The sequence below is a fragment of the Plecotus auritus genome, assembly GCF_963455305.1.
Source record: "Plecotus auritus genome assembly, chromosome: 15".
NCBI classification, from domain to species: Eukaryota; Metazoa; Chordata; class Mammalia; order Chiroptera; family Vespertilionidae; genus Plecotus; species Plecotus auritus.
This window is the reverse complement of record NC_137781.1, coordinates 703,910-720,569: the sequence shown is the minus strand read 5'-3', so window position 1 is coordinate 720,569 and position 16,660 is coordinate 703,910. Positions and strand designations below refer to the sequence as shown.

The following is a 16,660-nucleotide window of genomic DNA, read 5'->3' as shown; positions in this document are numbered from 1 at the left end:
CCTGGCCTGGACACCTTGCAAACCAGGGCCCGGGACGGGCCCCCCACAGTCCTGCCAATCACAGGGCGTGATCCCCCATGACTAAAACCAGCTTCACGCAAAACAGAGCGAACCTACAAAAAATCGCTAGAGACCCACGTGAGTCCCACAGAAAAGGTGAGCTGTCTGCTGGCTCAGGGGCACCCCCTGTAGGGAGTGAGCCAACCCCTGATGGCCAGCTGGGGGCACCCCCTGTAGTGAGTGACCCCTGATGGCCAGCTGGGGGGCACCCCCTGTAGGGAGTGAGCTAACCCCTGATGGCCAGCTGGGGGCACCCCCTGTAGTGAGTGACCCCTGATGGCCAGCTGGGGGGCACCCCCTGTAGTGAGTGATCCCTGATGGCCAGCTGGGGGCACTCCCTGTAGAGAGTGAGCTGATCCCTGATGGTCAGCTGGGGGCACCCCCTGTAGGGAGTGAGCCGATCCCTGATGGTCAGCTGGGGGCACCCCCTGTAGGGAGTGAGCCGATCCCTGATGGTCAGCTGGGGGCACCCCCTGTAGGGAGTGAGCCGATCCCTGATGGTCAGCTGGGGACACCCCCTGTAGGGAGTGAGCCACCCCTGATGGCCAGCTGGGGGCACCCCCTGTAGGGAGTGAGCCGACCCCTGATGGCCAGCTGGGGGCACTCCCTGTAGGGAGTGAGCCCACCCCTGATGGCCAGCTGGGGGCACCCCCTGTAGCGAGTGTGCTGACCTCCCAATGGCCGGCTCGGGCGGGGCCGGGGTGGACCTCACCTGGTACAGCTGTGGGCCCACAAGTCGCCTGCCCTCCCTGAGCCCCCACCTCGCCAACGTGGAGGAGGTGTCTGAGGGGCCCCCGCAGGCTTGTTGCCATGGCAACAGGACGCGCACAGGCACAGCGCTCAGCACCCGGCCTGGCCTGGGGGGCAGCCCCTGACCCCGCCGCTGCTCCCCGTGCAGCCTCTCGGAGCTGAGGGAGTACACGGAGGGCCTCGGGGAGCCCGCGGAGGCCGAGGCCTGCACCCCTGCGCCCGCGCCCAGCCAGTCGGTCCTGTCCCTGCTCAGCGCGGAGGAGCTGAGGAAGTTCATCGAGGAGGTGAAGGAGCTGGATGCGGCCACGCTGAAGGTGGGGTTCTCACGTCTGGGACGCAGCCTCGGGGGGACAGCGCGTCCCCTCTGAGGCCCCCGGGGAGGCAGCTGAGCGCCCGTGGGGAGGGACCGTGTCCCGGGCCGCAGCGAGGCCTCCACGGGGGAGGGTTGGACTTGGGGTGCAGCTCATGCAAAGCTCAGTCTCTGGCTTGTTCTCTTGACTTGATCCCTGAGCAGAGGCGGGGCTCACAGGCTGCAGAGCCTGCTCCTGCTCGGCGGCGGCCACTTCCTGTCCCAGGGCCGCCCCTCTGCGCGTCTTGAGCTCCCACGGGGCCTCCCCTGCACCCCGAGGGGCCTCCCAGGGCCGCCCAGCCGGGCGCGCGCTTCAGCCCCTGAAAGTCCCGCTTCCCACGCGCTTTCTGATCACCAGTGGCCGCAGAGGGGGGGACCCTCCAGCCGGGGTGAGAGCTGCATCCCAGGTCAGGAACCCCGGGGCCTCTGCACCTGGGGGACCCCTGGGAGGCTGGGGCCGGTGCTGGCACCCAGGGGGCAGCGTGGACTGGGGGCTCCGAGTCAGAGGTCAGAGCCAGGGGCCGCGGGGGCCCTGCTGGCGTCCTAGCTGGGGCTCTGGGGCGCCACCTGGTGGCCCGGGAGCCACGTGACCTCAGGTGCATGGATCTGGCTCCGGCAGTGGTCGGCAAACTCATTCGTCAACAGAGCCAAATGTCAACAGGACAACGATGGAAATTTCTTTGGAAAGCCACATTTTTTAAATTTCTTCTAACGCCACTTCTTCAAAATAGACTCGTCCAGGCCGTGGTATTTTGTGGAAAAGCCACACTCAAGGGGCCGAAGAGCCGCCTGTGGCTCGCGAGCCGCAGTTTGCCGATCACGGAGGAAGACATGAGCCTCCAAACACTATGAAGCCGGAACCGCCTGGCTTCTGGCTTCTTTTCCAACGAACGGGAAGCATCCGGTCGCCGGGGGCCTGCCTTCCCCGCGAGGGCCCGTCCGTGGGAGCTGGCCCACGGAGTCTCGGAGTCTCCCCGGGCCCCCCCATGCCAGTCCTATAAGTGACCCGCATGGGACCTGGACCGGGAGCAGGGCAGGCTGGGGGTGCCGTGTGCCTGGCAGCTCGTGGGTGTGGGCGCAGGTGGTGGGGTGGGGCCGCGCTGGACCCCGCGGTGCTACTGCTGCGCCCCACGTGGAGCAGGGGGAGCGGGGCAGGGGGGGAGTCGGGGAGCCGCTTCCCGGAACCCCTCTGACCCGAGTCCCGCGCTTCTCCCTGCAGCAGCTGGAGAGCATCCACGTCACCATCCTGCACAAGGAGGAGGGCGCCGGCCTGGGCTTCAGCCTGGCGGGGGGCGCGGACCTGGAGAGCAGGGAGGTCACGGTGAGTGGGCGGGGCAAGGGGCGGGGACCTGGAGGGCAGGGCACACGGTGAGTGGGCGGGGACCTGGAGAGCAGGGTCAGGTGAGGGGCAGGGGCGGGGACCTGGAGGGCAGGAAGGTCACGGTGAGTGAGGGGGGGCAGTAGGGACCTGGAGAGCAGGGAGGTCACGGTGAGTGAGGGGGGGTCAGGGACCTGGAGGGCAGGGGTCAGGTGAAGGGCAGGGGGCGAGGACCTGGAGGGCAGGGGTCAGGTGAGGGGCCCCCGCGGCCTGTGCCGGGATGAGAGGCGGGAGGCCAGGCCGCCCTTCCAAGGCCCCCAGGTCCCCTCCCGCGTGTGACGGCTCCAGCCTCAGCGGGACCCTCCCTTAACAAAGGTCTCCCCCGCGGGGGGCGCTACAGCCCAAGGAGACAGAGACCCAGGCCTCGGCCTCCCTTTGGAGCCGCTGGGTCACACGTCCCGGCTGTGAGCCCTGAGCCCGGGCAGGGTGACCTGTGACCTGGGGCCTGGGGGCCGCCGTGCAGCCAGGACGGGACCTGCGGTGACATGGACCAGGCCCTGGCGGGAGGCCGGGGCAGGCAGGCCCCGCAGGTGCTGCTTCCTGGCGCTGCCCGGACGGTGGGCGGCCCTCGAGGGCCCAGCCGCGGTGGCCATGGGCCGGGGGCGCCGATGGAGAGCAGCTGCGATCAGAGGCGAGACGGGCGGGGAGGACGGGGCTGCTCTGAGTGAGGGGGATGCGGGCCTGGGGCACCGCCGAGCCCCCCACGCTGGCGACTCGCTCCGACCTCCAGGGAGACCCGCGCTCGCGCCCTGACCTCTGCGGCTCCCTAGGTCCACAGGGTGTTCCCCAGCGGGCTGGCCGCCCAGGAGGGGACCATCCAGAAGGGCGACGAGGTGCTGTCCATCAACGGCAAGTCCCTCAAAGGCGCCACGCACAGCGACGCGCTGGCCATCCTGCGCCAGGCGCGGGACCCCCGGCAGGCCGTGGTGGTCACCCGGAGGCCCGCACCCACGCCGGAGGGCGCGCCCGCCCTGCGCTCCGCCCCAGAGGCTCCCGCCCCGGCCACCGCGGCCGGTGACGTCCCCGCAGACCCCGGTAAGTCCCCGGCTGGGCGCGGGGGGCAGCCTGGCATCGCTGTCCCGTGGGGGGGCCGTGTGCCCGGGATGCGGGCCTGCGCTCCGACACGCATAGGTCAGCAAAGGGCGCGTGGCCCAGGGCGAGCGTCCCTAACAACCGTCTCCCCCAGCAACGGAGGACGCGGTCGCCATGGTGACGCTGACGCTGACGCTGGAGAAGACGCCCGCGGGGCTGGGCTTCAGCCTGGAAGGCGGGCGGGGCTCGCTGCAGGGGGACAGGCCCCTCACGGTCAACCGGGTTTTCACAGGTGCGGCTGCGTCCCTGTCCCTCCGTCCGTCCGTCCGTCCCCCCGTCCGTCCAGCGGGTGGGAGGAGGTGCCTGTCCCGTCCAGTCCAGTCCCGTCCCCTGAGTCCACGCCTCCCTCCTCCCTCCCCAGGGGCGGCCTCGGGACCGGAGAGCGTGCAGCCGGGGGACGAGGTGCTGCAGCTGGCGGGCTCGGCCGCGCAGGGCCTCACGCGCTTTGAGGCCTGGAGCCTCATCAAGGCCCTGCCCGACGGGCCGGTCCCCGTGCTCATCCGGAGGAAGAGCCCGCGGCCCCAGGGGACCCCAAGCCCTGGGAACCCGTAGGCCGCGTGGACGCCGGAGCCGCAGCACACGATTCTCAGGGTCACTCAGGGTCCCTCGGCCCGCCCAGGGCTCGGCCTCGGCCGGGGCGCGCACCTGCAGGGACGGCCCGGCACGAGGTGCCCGAAGGCGAGGCCGGGGCGCGGGGCGGCGATGAAACGGACGATGCACAGAACCCGCGGACACCCCGCGCTGCAATAAAGTGGGTGTATTGCACCTGCCGCCGAGCCGCGTCCTGCTGTGCGCACTCCCCGGGCGGCGCCGTGACGAGCCACCTCCGCGGCCACCGGTGGGCAGCGGGCGGGCTGGGAGGGCGGCTCCCGGGGCACCGGCGGGACCCCGCGTGGCAGCTCATCACGGGGCTGGCGGCCGGGCCTCGCGGGGCCTCTCCCCACAGGGGCTGGGGCTCCAGGCGGGCGACCCCCAGCGGGCCACCCGGTCCGTGCGCCTCGTCACTGGATGGGCCCCGCGGCCTCTGTGCCCTCTGCGGGCGCCGGCACCAGCCTGCGGGAGGGAGGAGGGGGGCGGTTGCTGGGCTGTTTTTGGAAAATACTGTCCATCACCGACCGTGCAGAGCCGCTGTGGCCGCACCAGCGCACCCAGGCCCAGGGTCCCAGCCGCGGGGCGGGGAAGCCAGGAGGGGACGGGGGCATGCGGGGGTCGGGGGAGGGGGAGGATGGGGGCACGTGGAGCGGTCAAGGGGCACGTGGGAGGACGGGGGCACATGGAGGGGATGGGGCACGTGGGGGGACAGGAGACACACGGAGGGGGGAGGACAGGGACACACAGTGGGGAACGGGGGGCACGTGAGGGGGACACGGGAGACACGCGGGGGAACAGGGGCAAGTGGGGGTGTAGGGAGGCATGCGGGGAGGTACGGGGCACACAGGGTGTGTAAGGGGGCACACGGGGGTGTACGGGGCACGCAGGGTGTGTAAGGGGGCACGGGGGGTCTGGGAGGCATGCAGTGGGGAGATGAGGACACGTGGGGGCACACGGGGGATGGGGGCCAGGCCGCAGGCAGAGCAGGTGGGCAGAGGGGGCACGCTGACCTCACGGCGCTGCGGAGGTTGGCGTAGAAGCCGGCCATGCTGCGGGGGAAGAAGCTGTCCACCACGCGCTGCGGGAGGAGCCCGCTCAGGTCCGTCTGGAAGAAGGTGACCAGCCTGGTCCTGCCGGGCTCCCTGGGGGGCACAGCACAGCTGGGTGAGGCGCCCGCAGAGCCGCCCGAGGGGTGGCCGGAGGGCGATGGCACCGCCTGGGGCCCTGGACCCGCTGTGTGCTGGGCAGGTTCCAGGGTCACGCCAGGGGCCACAGGGAGCCGGAAGGTCCTTCACCCCCTGCATCGGACGTGGGGCAAGCACTCTTGTCTGGGGACCCTGGGGTTCCTGACACCCTTTCAAGGGCATCTGAAGGTCAAAACCATTTTCACTCTCATTCTCCCACTAGGGTAGCGTGTGCTCCGGGCCACACGACAGGCACAGGAGCAGACATGGGCTTCCCTTACGCCCGGTGTTTCGGAGACCGGCAATTGTGAAACACTGCCATCCGTTAACTGTTTTCCGTTGTTGTTTAGAAAAATATCGTTATTTTTCATAAAAACATTTCTTAATATGTAATTTGTTACTTTAAAATCTTCTAAACATTTCCCATTTTTACCTTCAAACACAGTAAATATTGATGGTTATAATCTACATCAAGCATGTCAAACGCGCGGCCCGCCTTGTAAGCGTGTGGCCCGCCGGCCATGAGTTTGACATGCCTGATCTACATGGACAAAAACTCTAAAACCCTGAAAAATATTTAAGAGTATAATGTTTTTTTGTGTGTTTTTTTTACACCAATAACCAACTAAGAAAACAGTCACACTTACAATGGCATCAAAAAGAATAAAATGCCAAAACTGGTTTGGCTCAGTGGATAGAGCGTCAGCCTGCGGACTGAAAGGTCCCAGGTTCGATTCCGGTCAAGGGCATGTAACTTGGTTGCGGGCACATCCCCAGTAGGAGGTGTGCAAGAGGCAGCTGATCGATGTTTCTCTCTCATCGATGTTTCTGACTATCTATCCCTCTTCCTTCCTCTCTGTAAAAAATCAATAAAATATATTAAAAAAAAAAAAAGAATAAAATACCTGCTAATAAACAACCAGAGAGATAAAGACCTGGACTCGGGAAACTATGACATATTGAAGAAGATACAAATAAATGGAAGTGCATACCATGTTCATGGATGGGAAGTGCATACCATGTTCATGGATGGGAAGTGTATACCATGTTCATGGATGGGAAGTGCATACCATACTCATGGATGGGAAGTGCATACCATGTTCATGGATGGGAAGTGTATACCATGTTCATGGATGGGAAGTGTATACCATGTTCATGGATGGGAAGTGCATACCATGTTCATGGATGGGAAGAATTAGCATCATTAAAACGTCGACACGACCCAAAGCACTCCACAGATTCAACGCGGTTCCTACCAATATAACCAACGGCATATTTCACCGAATTGGAACGAATACCCCAAAAATTGATAGGAACCACAGAAGGGCCCGAAGAGCCACGAGATCTTGAGAAAGAAGAACAGAGCTGGAGGAGTCTCCCTGCCTGACCTCCAGCACCACAAGGCCAGGGCCCTCTAACGGCCTGACCCTGGCCTACACACAGACACGCAGACCCATGGGACAGAGCAGAGCGTCCAGAAACAAACCCACGCCTCTGAGGTCAGTTAACATGTGAGGACAAAGTGTGCGGCCCGCTGAGAGAACGGCTGACCGCCCTCTGACCGCCTGTCCTCGATCCACCACAGCACTGATCCCCACAGGGGCCTCCTCTTTGGCGCCAAGTCCGCACAGGGCCCCAGACCCTACAGTGTGGCCTCTGCTCCTCGATGCCCAGACCCCCTACCTCCTCCACCCCCACTCCACCCAACACCCTCTGAGGCTCCCTGGACGCACCCCGCCCCACTCGGGGCCTCTGACCCGCCCGTCGGCTGTCAGCCTGGGAGGTGCCGGGGATGGCCCAGTGACCTCAGGTTATTACCCAGAACCTCCTGGTGCAAACCTACCACCCCCTGTGAGCGCAGGGGCCACTCCGCCCGAGCTGGGCGACACACAGTGGGTGCGTTCAGAGCCCACCTGGGGGACAGGCCTCCCAGGCTGGGAGGCGGGGCTCAGAGGACACAGAGAGGACCCCACACACATCCCTGACCCTCCCCCGGCCTCAGCTTGCATCTGCGCTGTGGGACCAGCTACCTGGGCCAGAGGGAGGGTCCCCACTTCCACACGGAGAATAACGCCCCCACAGCCTCTCCCGTGCCCAGGCCTCTGGGCACATCACTGAGGGGACAGGGCGGGGCTGAGTAGCTGTGAGCAGATCCCACTCGAGCCACTGTCCCCCCTGCCTGTCCCTCCTGCCTGTCCCTCCTCCCTGTCCCCCCTGCCTGTGCCTCCTGCCTGTCCCTCCTGCCTGTCCCCCCTGCCTGTCCCCCCTGCCTGTGCCTCCTCCCTGTCCCCCCTGCCTGTCCCTCCTCCATCCCCCCTGCCTGTGCCTCCTGCCTGTCCCCCCTGCCTGTCCCCCCTGCCTGTGCCTCCTGCCTGTCCCCCCTGCCTGTGCCTCCTCCCTGTCCCCCCTGCCTGTCCCTCCTGCCTGTGCCTCCTCCCTGTCCCCCCTGCCTGTCCCCCCTCCCTGTCCCTCCTCCCTGTCCCCCCTGCCTGTCCCCTCCTGCCTGTGCCTCCTGCCTGTGCCCCCTGCCTGTCCCCCCTGCCTGTCCCTCCTGCCTGTCCCCCCTCCCTGTCCCCGCTCCCTGTCCCCCCTGCCTGTCTCCCCTGCCTGTCCCCCCTGCCTGTCCCTCCTGCCTGTCCCCCCTGCCTGTCCCTCCTGCCTGTCCCCCCTGCCTGTCCCTCCTGCCTGTCCCCCCTGCCTGTCCCCCCTGCCTGTCCCCCCTGCCTGTCCCTCCTCCCTGTCCCCCCTGCCTGTCCCCCCTCCCTGTCCCTCCTGTCTGTCCCTCCTCCCTGTCCCCCCTGCCTGTCCCCCCTGCCTGTCCCTCCTGCCTGTCCCCCCCGCCTGTCCCCCCTGCCTGTCCCCCCTGCCTGTCCCTCCTGCCTGTCCCCCCTGCCTGTCCCCCTGCCTGTCCCCCCTGCCTGTCCCTCCTCCCTGTCCCCCCTGCCTGTCCCCCCTGCCTGTCCCCCTGCCTGTCCCCCCGCCTGTCCCCCCTGCCTGTCCCTCCTGCCTGTCCCCCCTGCCTGTCCCTCCTGCCTGTCCCCCCTGCCTGTCCCTCCTCCCTGTCCCCCCTGCCTGTCCCTCCTGCCTGTCCCCCTCCCTGTCCCTCCTGTCTGTCCTCCCTCCCTGTCCCTCTCCCCTGTCCCCCCTGCCTGTCCCCCCTCCCTGTCCCCCCTGCCTGTCCCTCTCCCCTGTCCCCCCTGCCTGTCCCCCCTCCCTTTCCCCCCTCCCTGTCCCTCTCCCCTGTCCCTCTCCCCTGTCCCTCCTCCCTGTCCCCCCTCTCTGTCCCCCCTGTCTGTCCCTCCTGCCTGTCCCTCCTGCCCGTCCCTCCTGCCCGTCCCTCCTGTTCGTCCCTCTCCCCTGTCCCCACTCCCTGTCCCCCCTGCCTGTCCCTCCTCCCTGTCCCTCCTCCCTGTCCCCCCTCCCTGTCCCCCCTGTCTGTCCCTCCTGCCTGTCCCTCCTGCCCGTCCCTCCTGTTCGTCCCTCTCCCCTGTCCCCCATCCCTGTGCCCCCTGCTTGTCCCTCTCCCCTGTCCCCCCTGCCTGTCCCTCCTCCTTGTCCCCCCTGCCTGTCCCCCCTCCCTGTCCCCCCTGCCTGTCCCCCCTGCCTGTCCCCCCTGCCTGTCCCTCCTCCCTGTCCCTCCTGCCTGGCCCCCCTCCCTGGCCCCCCTCCCTGGCCCCCGGCCCAGAAGCCCGCCCTCACCCTGGCACTGGTTCGCAGAAGCAGCCACAAGGGTGGTTCCGTCCCCTCACGTAGCCCGGCCTCGGGGGGCACAGCGGGTGCTCCAGGTTGGCAGCTGGAAGACAGGGCGCAGGGCCGTGAGCCGCCGTGGCAGACGGTGGGGCCCCCGGCACGCCCCCCAGCACCCCCCCAGCCCCGCAGTGCGCATCCCCACCTGGGGCCCAGGAGGAAGCCAGGGACCTGCTCCCTGGCCCCGAGCCCCCGCGACCCCACCCACTGGCCCTTCCCACACAGCTTTCCCCGCCATCCCGCCAAGGAGAGCAAGAAAACATGTCAGCCCTGGCCGGTGTGGCTCAGTGGATAGAGCGTCGGCCTGCAGACTTAAGGGTCCCGGGTTCGATTCCCGGTCAAGGGCACAGGCCCGGGTTGTGGGCTCGATCCCCAGCAGGGGGCGTGCAGGAGGCAGCTGACCCATGATTCTCTCTTACATTGACGTTTCTCTGTGTCTCTCCCTCTTTCTTCCTCTCTAAAAATCGATGGAAAAACATCCTCCTCGGGCGAAGCTTAACAAAAATAATAATAAAATAAAATAATATGCCCTAGCCCAGTGGTCGGCAAACTCATTCGTCAACAGAGCCAAATACCAACAGGACAATGATTGAAATTTCTTTGGAGAGCCAAATTTTTTAAACTTAAACTTCTTCTAACGACACTTCTTCAAAACAGACTCACCCAGGCCGTGGTATTTTGTGGAAGAGCCACACTCAAGGGGCCAAAGAGCCGCATGTGGCTCGTGAGCCGCAGTTTGCCGACCACTGCTCTAGCCAGTTTGGCTCAGTGGATAGAGCGTTAGCCTGCGGACAGAGGGGTCCCAGGTTCAATCCCCAGTGGGGGGCATGCAGGAGGCAGCCGATCCATGATCCTCTCTCATCATTGATGTTTCTCTCTCTCTCTCTCCTTCTCCCTTCCTCTCTGAAATAAATTAAAAATATATATATACTTTAAAAATAAAATAATAAAACGACGACCTTGGACCGGCCTGTCTCTGAGGCGGTGGCACCTGCCCCCACGGGACAGAGCAGGGCGACCGGGAGTGAGTGGGTGGGAGCAGAGGCAGCCCAGGCCGCCCCCGAGGCCCGCAGCCCGGCCTGTCGGTCACTCACCGCTGGAGATGAGGGTCCCGTCCTCCTGCACTATGGCCAGCGCCAGGTCCACAAAGTCCCTTGGGGAGATGAGCTTCATGGCGGCCGAGGGCGTGGCGGTCCTGGTCACACACAAGGTCTGCGGAGCCAACACGGTGGTTTTATTTATTTTTTAAAAAATATATTTTATTGCCCTAACCGGTTTGGCCCAGTGGATGGAGCGTTGGCCTGCGGACTGAAGGGCCCCGGGTTCGATTCCGGTCAAGGGCATGTGCCTTGGTTGCGGGCACATCCCCAGTGGGAGGTGTGCAGGAGGCGGCTGATCGATGTTTCTCTCTCATCGATGTTTCTCTCTCTCCCTCTCCCTTCCTCTCTGTGAAAAATCAATAAAATATATTTAAAAAAATATGTATATATATTTTATTGATTTTTTACAGAGAGGAAGGGAGAGGGAGAGAGAGCTAGAAACATCGATGAGAGAGAAACATCCATCAGCTGCCTCCTGCTCACCCCCTACTGGGGATGTGCCCGCAACCAAGGTCCATCCCCTTGACCGGGATCGAACCCGGGACCCTTCAGTCCACAGGCCGATGCTCTAGCCACTGAGCCACACCGGTCAGGGCCAAACGACACGGTGGTTTTAGTCAATTACAACCAGCAGCGCGAGCCACAACTGCTCCTCACTTAGTCTTGTGGTTACAGGGAGCAGGTGAGTTTTCAATATTTCGTTTCAGGCCTGGCTGGTGTGGCTCAGTGGATAGAGTGTCATCAGCCTGAGGACTGAAGGGTCCTGGGTTCGATTCCTGGTCAGGGCACATGCCCGGGTTGCGGGCTCCATCGCCAGTAGGGGGCGTGCAGGAGGCAGCCGATCCATGATTCTCTCTCATCATGGGTGCTTCTCTCCCTCTCCCTTCTTCTCTGAAATCAATAAAAATATTTTTTTAAAAAAATATTTCGTTTCAGCCCTTACATCCATAGTTATGATGCAGGATGACTGTTTTCAAGGATAAATGATTAGGCCCTGACCGGTGTGGCTCAGTGGATAGAGCGTCGGCCTGCGGACTGAAGGGTCCCGGGTTCGATTCCGGTCAAGGGCATGGACCTTGGTTGCAGGCACATCCCCAGTAGGGAGTGGACAGGAGGCAGCTGATCAATGTTTCTAAGTCTCTGTCCCTCTCCTTCTCCCTTCCTCTCTGTGAAAAAATCAATAAATAAATGAATATATATATATATATATATATATATATATTTTTTTTTTTTAAAAGGATAAATGATTAGGGTAAATGCGTGGGCTGCTTGGAATGGACACTGGGGTTCCTGGTAACAGACTCACATGGACCATTTCTGACCGAGGAGTTTACTGGAGCGGATGCTGGCAACAGCATCACGTTATTTACGTGCAGCTAAAGCATGACGTCCTGTTTTGTTCCAAACTGCCAGGCGTGTGACATGTTAAAAATGAGCCCGGCCGGCGTGGCTCAGGGGTGGAGCATCCACCTAGGAACCAGGAGGTCAGGGTTCGATTCCCAGTCAGGGCACATGCCTGGGTTGCAGGCTCCATCCCCAGTGGGGGGCGTGCAGGAGGCGGCCGATCCGTGATGCTCTCTCCTCATGGATGTCTCTCTCTCTCCCTCTCCCTCTCCCTTCCTCTCTGACATCAATAAGAATATATATTAAAAATCTATATATATAAAAGCCTAAGCAACTGTCTGACCATTCAACCGTTCAACCGGTAGCTATGACGCGCACTGACCACCAGGGGGCAGACACTCAACGCACAGGCATAGAAACATGGAACAGACTGATGAATCTCAGAGGGGAGGGGTCGGGGGAGAGTGGGAAGAGATTAACCAAAGAACTTACATGCATCCTAGAGGCCCGGTGCACAGATTCGTGCAGTGGTGGGGTCCCTCAGCCTGGACAGTGGGGATCGGTCTGAAACCAGCTCTCCGACATCCCCCAAGGCGTCCCGGATGGCGAGAGGGTGCAGGCCAGGCCGAGGGGCCCCACTGGTGCACGAATCTGTGCACCGGGCTTCTAGTAAATAAAATAAATTTACACGGACAGTGACGGAATCAAACAAACCATTCTCTTCCTTCCAAACGCTCTCGGGCCACACGGGCCAGCGGCTACTACTGAACAGGGAAAGGGAACATTTCCAGAAAGTTCTAACCAGCGGGGCTGGCCTAGTGACCCACATTCGACCGGGGGAGAAACGGTCACCCAGGAGCTGCCCCTGGCCGAGCCCGATGCTCGCTGGCAGGGAACCCTGACCCTGTGGCCCCAGGGTGGGGGGCAGGGACAATTCACACGACAGCCTGTGGTCACGTCCCGGCCCTGCCTCCCGCCCTCACAGCCTCCACTGCTCTCTCAGCTCTGGGGTCACCTGCTTCCTGCCTGTACCTGGGTGGGCACTGAGGGGGGGGCACAGAGTCCCTCCCCCCATTGCCACAAGGTGCCACTAGCCCGTTATAATGTTACTAGAGGCCCGGTGCATGAAATTCGTGCATGGGGGTGTGTGTGTGTCCCTCAGCCCAGCCTGCACCCTCTCCAATCTGGGACATCCCTCTCACAATCCAGGACTGCTGGCTTCCAACTGCTTGCCTGCCTGCTGTCCTGATTGCCCCTAACCACTTCTGCCTGCCAGCCTGATCAGCCCCTAACCACTCCCCTGCCAGCCTGGTTGACGCCTAACTGCTCCCCTGCCAGCCTGATTGCCCCTAACTGCCCTCCCCTGCAGGCCTGGTCACCCCTAACTGCCCTCCCTTACCAGCCTGGTGGCCCCTAACTGCCCTCTCCTGCCGGCCTGATTGCCCCTAACTGCCCTCCCCTGCCAGCCATCTTTGACCACATGGGGGTGGCCACCTTGTGTGTTGGAGTGATGGTCAATTTTCATATTACCTCTTTACAATATAGGATTATATAGGATGGTCATAAGGAAACCCCTCTAATGTGTGAAATGATTATTATGTGAAATGTTTGCTGTGTGGAGACCCCAATACTCAGTAACTTCCAAATTGGTGAACGCCCCACTATCTTGATGTGAACGCCCTGGGCCCTTAAAGTGTGAACGCCCTGCTCCTAGCATAAGGCACACCGTCTGGCCCACACCGATGAGACACACGTTGTTGACTACCGGCTATATAAGCACCGGACCTTCCTCAGTCCACGTCGCCTGCCTGATAGAGGAGGGCTCCACGTCGCTCCCTGCGACGAGCCCCTGACTGACTGCTCTGCTGTGCGAGCCTGCACCCACTGCGGCCGCCTGTCTGTCTCCGTCTTCGTCGTCCATCTTTCAGTGTGCATCGCCGGGTGGCCTTTGCCGGAGTCTAGGACCCGCTAGGAATCTATACTAATAAAAGGGTAATATGCTAATTAGACCGGGTCAACCGGCCATCTTCCAGACATCCAACTTCCTTCCAGACAAAGCCATGATGGTGGGGGCTGAGGCAGAGGCAGTTAGGGGCGATCAGGCCGGCAGGGGAGGGCAGTTAGGGGTGAGATCAGGCAGGCAGGGGAGAGCAGTTGGGGGCGAGACCAGGCCGGCAGGGGAGGGCAGTTAGGGGCAATCAGGCCAGCAGGGGAGAGCAGTTAGGGGCAATCAGGCTGGCAGGGGAGAGCAGTTAGGGGTGATAAGGCAGGCAGGCAGAGAGGTTAGGGGAGATCAGGCAGGCAGGGGGGCAAGGTAGGGGTGATCAGGTCAGCAGGCAGAGGGGTTAGGGGTGATCAGGCAGGCAGGCAGGTGAGTGGTTAGGAGCCAGCAGTCCCGGATTGTGAGAGGGATGTCCAACTGCCGGTTTAGGCCCGATCCCAGGGATTGGGCCTAAACCGGCAGTCGGAGATCCCCTGAGGGGTCCCAGATTGGAGAGGGTGCAGGCCGGGATGAGGAACCCCTTCCATGCACGAATTTCGTGCACCGGGCCGCTAGTAGGTAAATAAACCCTGTGTGATTGCATACTAATTGTCTTGTGTGTTCATGTGTTACGGTTCAGCTCAGCTGTCTAGACATTGAAGCACCAGGGGACAGGCCATTATTGCTGACGGCTGGTCACCTGCGTATGTCCAATTAGTCTAGGCGGATAATTAATTAATTGGGGCATAATTGGGACAGCCCCTCCAGCGGGCGGGCAGGCACTCCCGGGCGGTGTCCGGGGACACTCACATCCGTGATGCTCTCGATGACTTCAAAGCTGCTCACGTTCTCATCCCATGTCTCCCGCAGGCTCCCGGGAAGCGGCTTCACGTAGGCCCACACGTCCCGCGGGGCCGCATCCACCACGCCTTCCCCTCGGTACCTGCGGCACAGACAGGGGGCTGACCAGGGCGGCCCCCATCAGCCCATCTAGCCCCGGAGGACCCGGAGGACCGGGGCCGCGTCCATCTCCACTCCGGCCAGCCTTGCAGGGAAGCGGGCTGAGCCGCCAGCTCCGGCCCACGGGCCTGCAGACATGGGCTGCGTGTTCCCGGGGACGTAGCTGCTGGGAATGAGTTAGTAGAACTGGGCTTTTCTGGAGAGAGCTGGCGAGTCCGCTGCTGGGTGCTGGGCCGACTGGCACCTGTGTGTGTGTGTGTGTGTGTGTGTGTGTGTGTGTGTGTTTAAACGTATTTTTATTGATTTCAGAGAGGAAGGGAGAGGGAGAGAGAAACATCAATGATGAGCCCTAGCCGGTTTTGCTCAGTGGGTAGCGCACTGGCCTGTGGACCAAAGGGTCCCGGGTTCGATTCCGGTCAAGGGCACGTACGTTGGTTGCAGGCCCCTCCCCGGACCGGGCCCTGGTCGGGGCATGTGCAGGAGGCAACCCATCAATGTGTTTCTCTCACATTGACGTTTCTCTCTATCTCTCCCTCTCTCCCTAAAAATCGATGGAAAAATATCCTTGGCTGAGGATTAACAAGAAATATACAAATAGCCCTAACCAGTGTGGCTCAATGGATAGAGCGTCGGCCTGCGGACTGAAGGGTCCCGGGTTCGATTCCAGTCAAGGGCATGTACCTTGGTTGCGGGCACATCCCCAGTGGGAGGTGTGCAGGAGGCAGCTGATGGATGTTTCTCTCTCATCGATGTTTCTAACTCTCTATCCCTCTCCCTTCCTCTCTGTAAAAAAATAATCAATAAAAAATATATATAAATAAATTAATTTTTTTAAAAAGCAGAGAGAATCACGGATCGGCTGCCTCCTGCCAACGCCCCACACTGGGGATCGAGCCCGCAACCCGGGGCATGGGCCCTTGACCGGAATCGAACCCGGGACCCTTCGGTCCACAGGCCGGTGCTCTATCCACTGAGCCACACCGGCCGGGGCTGACTGGCACCTGCTAGGAAGGAACCCCGAGTCCCCGGGAGGTGCGGCGCCCGGACGGGCTGCGAGCAGCGAGCACTTACAGGTTCCCTGGGAACTCCATGGATGGCCTCCAGGAGACTGTAACTCCGTTCTGTCAAAAGGCAAAGAACCGCGGGATTCAGGGCAAGGAGAGGAGGCGAGGGCCGGAGCCCGAGGCGATGGGGTTCGCCCAGGGGAGCCCACTGCTCCGAGACGGGGCGGGGGGAGGGCGGGGGGGGGCTGAGGCTGAGGCTGGGCGGGACCCCGGAGAGAGGGTCCGAACGGGCTGACCCCAGGAGCTCCGAGCGGCTTTAAAACCACCTTAAAAGCCACCGTTTCGTTTCTTTGAACAGTTGAGGCCCTGCTGTTAAATAAACATCAGAAGTGTCACCCTCCTGGGAACACAGCGGGCGGGGCTCACACTGTGATGGACAGCTCCAGTCAGGTGACCTAGGACAAGTTCAGCCAGGAAAGGGCAGGTACCTCCTTTGCAAGCACAATGACCCAGTATTTGTTTTCAGGGAAACCCCTCCCTGTCCCCTACCCACCCCGTACCCCCCACCCCCCACCCCCGTCTCCTCGATCCAGCGCCAGGGCTGGGAGCACGCAAAGCAGCAGGGAGAGGAGGAGCCGGCGGGCCTAGGGGACCCCAGCACCAGGGGGCAATCCCAGGACCCTCCCGCCCGCCAACACTCACGCCTTCCCGGCAAGTCTTCCAGCCCGACGCGTCTCGCCGGTACCGCAGCATCTTCTCGGCCACCGCCTCGCTCGTCTGCGCCGCCAGCGCGGGGTCCATCGCGCCGGGGGCTGCGCGAGGCTCGGGGTCCAGGCTTCGGGTTGCAGCGGGGGGAACGCTCTGCGGAAGCCGAAACGCCCCGACCCAGGGCAGAGCGCGCGGAGCCACGCCCCCGCCCCGCTCCTGCCCTCGGATTGGTCCAGGCCCCCCAGGCCGGCCCCGCCCCGCGCTGAGATTGGCAGGACGGGCACCGCAGCACACATCACCCCAGGGCGGGTCCGGCAAAGCCCGGCTCCGCCCACACGGCGCTGGGCGGGGCCCCGGGGGCGGGGCCTGCGAGGGCCCGGGCGGAGAGCCGGGAGCCGTAAAAGCACCAACA

At 63.0% G+C, this 16,660-nt stretch overlaps 2 protein-coding genes across 2 annotated transcripts in view; one reads left to right on the top strand and one right to left on the bottom strand.

Moving 5' to 3' along the window:
- Positions 1–4,399, top strand: part of IL16 (interleukin 16) — an 85,169-nt gene extending 80,770 nt beyond the window's left edge. Inside the window, 5 exon segments of the mRNA XM_080651478.1 lie at positions 959–1,124; positions 2,379–2,480; positions 3,308–3,572; positions 3,724–3,861; positions 3,991–4,399. Coding sequence (XP_080507604.1) covers positions 959–1,124; positions 2,379–2,480; positions 3,308–3,572; positions 3,724–3,861; positions 3,991–4,181 — 862 coding nt within the window. The 3' untranslated portion in view covers positions 4,182–4,399.
- Positions 4,373–16,433, bottom strand: STARD5 (StAR related lipid transfer domain containing 5). Its single transcript, XM_080651483.1, has 7 exons — positions 16,243–16,433; positions 15,608–15,657; positions 14,387–14,519; positions 10,246–10,363; positions 9,104–9,197; positions 5,231–5,362; positions 4,373–4,682 (listed from the first exon to the last, which is right to left on the bottom strand). The coding sequence occupies exons 1-7, from the start codon at positions 16,339–16,341 to the stop codon at positions 4,631–4,633; spliced, it is 678 nt and encodes a 225-aa protein (XP_080507609.1). The 5' UTR covers positions 16,342–16,433; the 3' UTR covers positions 4,373–4,630.
- Positions 16,434–16,660: the final 227 nt, after the last annotated feature.

Coding starts and splice junctions, on each gene's coding strand:
- STARD5 (XM_080651483.1), bottom strand. CDS start 16,341: ATGGACCCCGCGCTGGCGGCGCAGACGAGCGAGGCGGTGGCCGAGAAG. Junction 15,658..16,242: donor GGAAGACTTGCCGGGAAGGC/GTGAGTGTTGGC, acceptor GCCTTTTGACAG/AACGGAGTTACAGTCTCCTG. Junction 14,520..15,607: donor ATGGAGTTCCCAGGGAACCT/GTAAGTGCTCGC, acceptor TCTGTGCCGCAG/GTACCGAGGGGAAGGCGTGG.